The 4,173-nt window shown below is 57.2% G+C and overlaps 1 protein-coding gene across 1 annotated transcript; it reads right to left on the minus strand.

Annotated features, from left to right (window-relative positions):
• Nucleotides 1-228: 228 nt before the first annotated feature.
• On the minus strand, nucleotides 229-2,032 carry LOC113205020 (uncharacterized). Its single transcript, XM_026420440.2, has 2 exons — nucleotides 1,869-2,032; nucleotides 229-1,791 (listed from the first exon to the last, which is right to left on the minus strand). Exon 2 carries the CDS (start codon nucleotides 1,766-1,768, stop codon nucleotides 368-370), a length of 1,401 nt encoding a protein of 466 aa, XP_026276225.1. The 5' UTR covers nucleotides 1,769-1,791; nucleotides 1,869-2,032; the 3' UTR covers nucleotides 229-367.
• Between the last annotated feature and the right edge of the window lie 2,141 nt (nucleotides 2,033-4,173).

Raw genomic sequence — 4,173 nt, forward strand, 5'->3', positions numbered from 1 at the left:
GTCAGATATTTTTATTTTGTATATATTCGACAACCATCTCAGCCATTTTTTTAAAAATCTGATTTGGCACCGTTGGAAGAGAAAAAAAATACTATTTGGTCAAAATCAAAAATTGAGTGTCTCGAGGCTTGCCCTTCAGCCATAGAACGTCCCGATTGTTGTTGGCGTCTCGGCGGCGCGGGCGCGCGGCGTGTCGGAACAGGTAACGAGTAAAGCATACATTTAATGTTAGAACAAATGCTTGGTAATTTATTCACCGATCAACAATCCTTTCTCACAATGCAAATCGAAAGATTTCGCCCAATTTAACATGTCTGACGGAACGAAACAAAAGGTTGGGAGCATTTACCAATCAAGCACAAATGCATCACAAATGGATCCACGTGCAAACTGCACGAGTTTTGGGGATGAAGGGTGATTCCCAGTCGTCGGTGTCCTCAGTGTGGTCCTCCGGAGAGGGACACTTGTCAGGGTCATGCAAGTAGAGGCCTACCTTACTCCCCCAATCCCAATTTACTTCCCGATGGCAGCCTAGCATGCATGACTCGCATCCCTGTGGATCGCACTTGCGAACAGTGCGGCACCAGAACTGGATGTGAAGCGAGGGATTCACCGCGAGCGTCGCCTGGGCCGTGTCCCCGTGTACCCAGGCGTGGGGACATCCACTCACCACAATCTTCAGGAGCGTCAGGGCCGGGGCCGTGACGGGCGTGATGCCCTTGAGCAGCTCGTCGTCGGGCTCCTCGGTGACGCCCAGGTCCACCTCTAGGCGGCGCAGGGCCGGCAGCGAGGGCAGCACGCGGAGCAGCGGCCGCACGTCCTCGAACCTCACAAGCGAGAGCCACTCCACGCGGGACGGCCCAGATGAGACCAGAGCCTCCACCAACACCGTGCAGTGATCGGCGCCGGTGTCGCTTCCCGCACTGTACTCCAGGTGCACACGTCGCAGTCGGTACGCTCGGCGGAGGAACTCCGCAGCATTCTTCCCGAGATTATCTAGGTCTTCGTAAAGAGTAATGTGAACGTCTCGAAGCGTCTTGCACGCTGCCACGGCCTCTAACCCTCGCACCTCGTCGTCAAGCCGCAGCCTGTGGAGTCTCGGCAAGGCAGCCAACAGGATGGACGTCGTCGTCTCGTGCGCACCGGAGAGGGCAACGTCCTCCAGGGTAGCCGCGTGCCCGGCCAGTATGGTGTGCACGAAGCTTTCACAGCTAGGGACGAGTGAACACTGGAATTCCCTGAGAGATGGCACGGGCGGCCCGTTCAAAACGGGGTGCCTGATACCGCGGTTGCCGATCACCGTGAGCGACTCCAGGTGGGAACACGACGCAACCATCCTCAACAGCGCGTCGGCACTGGGTAAATAGATGACAAGCTTAAGTCGTCTGAGGCGCCCGAGGGCTTCCTGGTTGCGCACGGATAAGGCCAAGGCCAGGACGCACTCTGGGACCTGATCCCGATGAAGCTCGTAGTCTGGAAGCAGTTCCAAATTTGCCACGGCGCACCGGGTCGTGGTCACGGCGAGGGTCGGGACTCGGCTTTTGACCGTCAGCTTGTTGAGGCACGGAGCCAGGCGCAGCACCGCACCCGTGCAGGACTTGCCGTCCGCGACCGATCGGTGGCGCCAGATGTCCCGGTGCAGAGCCAGGCCGCAGAGCCTCTTGCACACGAGGCGGCAGGAGAGGACGTCCTCCACGGACACAAAATGCATCGCCACCAAGAGTACGTCGTCCGGGAGCTGCTCCAGGGTCAGCACTGACGACCCCATCGAGCCAAGAGACGTTCAACTACCTGCCAGGAACACGGCGTTGAGTGAAAGTCAACACTACACGCAACGCTGGGCCGGTATGCTCTGTCCACTCTCCTACCTCGGCGGTGAGTGTAAGGTGGGTTGATTGTTGATTTGCTGACGCGTTGACCTGGATCTGGGGGCTGACTAAACCTGACTGACTCCTCGACCGAGCGAAGCGAGCGAGGTGAGAGGCTTCGGTCCCGCTCGTCCCGCTGCTGCCGGGCTACTCCCGCCGTGCCGTACGGCTGCGAGCCGACAGACAGCCGACCGAGTAGCGCGGAGTGGGGGAGCGCGCGCCGCCGAGCGGCGAATAAAGCATTCCGGTAAAGCTGAAAAGAAGAATGAGGGGGACAACAACATGAAGAGCATGTCTTCGTAAGAAACTACGTAGCGTAGTGATTTCCGTTTTGTTGTTCCCCTCATTCTTCTTCTTTTCAGCTTCACCGGAATGCTTTATTCGCCGCTCAGCGGCGCGCGCTCCCCCACTCTGCGCTACTCGGTGAAAAGGCGCCCGATCTCCTCTACTTGGAGGTGCCCCTGGGACTGGGAGAAGTAGTAGGGCAGGCGGGAAGCAGTACGGGCCCCTTTCCACCTTCCGTTTTTGTTCTTCTTACTTCGGCTCCGTGATCCATTGGAATACCCTATTTCACATACCTGGCTGGGCCTACGAGCATTTGTAAATAAAGCATTCCGGTAAAGCAGAAATGCTGAAAAATGCGGGGAACAAGAAAACGGAAGTCACCATGTTAGAGCATAGCGATTTCCGTTTTCTTGTTCCCCGCATTCTTCTGCATTTCTGGTTTACCGGAATGCTTTATACGCGGCCGGGCCGGCCTGGGCGTCCGAACATGGTGTTCGGCAGCAGCAGCTCTACCCCCCCCCCTTTACCCCAGAAAAAACACACACACGTGGTATTACTAAGCACTGACTGGAAATCAACATTAACGGACAGTTGTTGCACTTTATGCTGATGCACACAACGCTGAGGCCTCGGCCTCGGCTGAGGGGGCGGGTTGAAGCCTTGACTTGACGACCAGCACCCGCAAGGCCTCTTTTAGCCTTAGCCCAAAGGTTTACGGCTGTTGTGCAAGTAGTGATGGTTGTTAGTGGCGGTGCGGGCGGCGTGTTGGGACTGGGAACGAGTGAGCAGACATATCATAATAACTAAGGGTTTTTAATTTATCAATCGTTCAAGAGCCCTTATGTATCTTACCCTCTCCAAGACGTTTCAGAGCATCCACAATCAAGCATAAATACATCACACATGGATCCACGTACATGTGTACTTTAGGGAGAGTTTGTCGTCGGTGTGGTACTCCGGAGAGGGACACTTGTCAGGGTCGTGCGAGTAGAGGCCTATCATCGTACTCACCTCACCCCATTTTACTTCCTGATGGCAGCCTAGCACGCATGACTCGCAGACCTGGAGATCGCATGTGGCTCTTCCTGCGTCCCAGACCCAGAACTGGATATGAAGTGAGGGATTCTTCACGAGCAGAGCCTGGGCCGTGTCCCCGTGTACCCAGGCGTGGGCACACTCACCACTTACCACAATCTTCAGGAGCTTCAGTGCCGGGGCCGTGACGGGCGTGATGCCCTTGAGAAGCTCGTCGTCGGGGTCCTGGGTCTGCAGGTCCAGCTCCAGGTGGCGCAGGGCGGGCAGCGAGGGCAGCACGCCGAGGAGCGGCCGCATGTTCTCGAACATCATAAAGGACAAACGCTCCACGCGGGACTGCCCGGACGAGACCAGACCGTCGAGCAGCTGCGTGCAGAACTCGGGCCTGTCGTCTACCGCACTGTTATACAGGTCGACACGCCGCAGTTGTTGTGCCTGCCGGAGGAACTCCGAAATCCTCTTGAGATGATCACGGCCGTAAATGCTGATGTGAACGTCTCTGAGCGTGTTGCACTCTGCCACGGCCTGTAACCCCCTCATGGAGTCGTCGACGCACAGGCTGCGGAGTCTCGGCAAGGCCGCCAACAGGCTAGCCGTCGTCGTCTCGTTGGTGTCGGAGCATGGAAACAAGTCAACCTCCTCCAAGGTAGCCGCGTGCCCGGCCAGTATGGTGTGCACGAAGCTCACCGTGTTCTCGTTGAAAGAACATTTGAACGTCGTGAGCGAGGGCATGGGTGGCCTGCGCACAACGGGGCAGCTGATACTGGGTACCCCGACATCGAGCGACTCCAGGTGGGAACACGACGTAAACCGTCCTCACCAGCTTGTCGGGAAGCGGCAAAATGGTATCCAGCGCCAGAGTATCCAGCACAAGTCGCCTGAGCCGCCCAAGGGACTCCTGGTTGCGCACGGCCAAGGCGTACTGCGTCGCGTGAGAGATCAGCTTCTCCGAAAGCAATATCAAACTTTCAACGGAGCACCGGGT

This window comes from Frankliniella occidentalis, unplaced genomic scaffold (assembly GCF_000697945.3).
Source record: "Frankliniella occidentalis isolate FOCC.00 unplaced genomic scaffold, Focc_3.1 Scaffold120, whole genome shotgun sequence".
Classification (NCBI taxonomy): domain Eukaryota; kingdom Metazoa; phylum Arthropoda; class Insecta; order Thysanoptera; family Thripidae; genus Frankliniella; species Frankliniella occidentalis.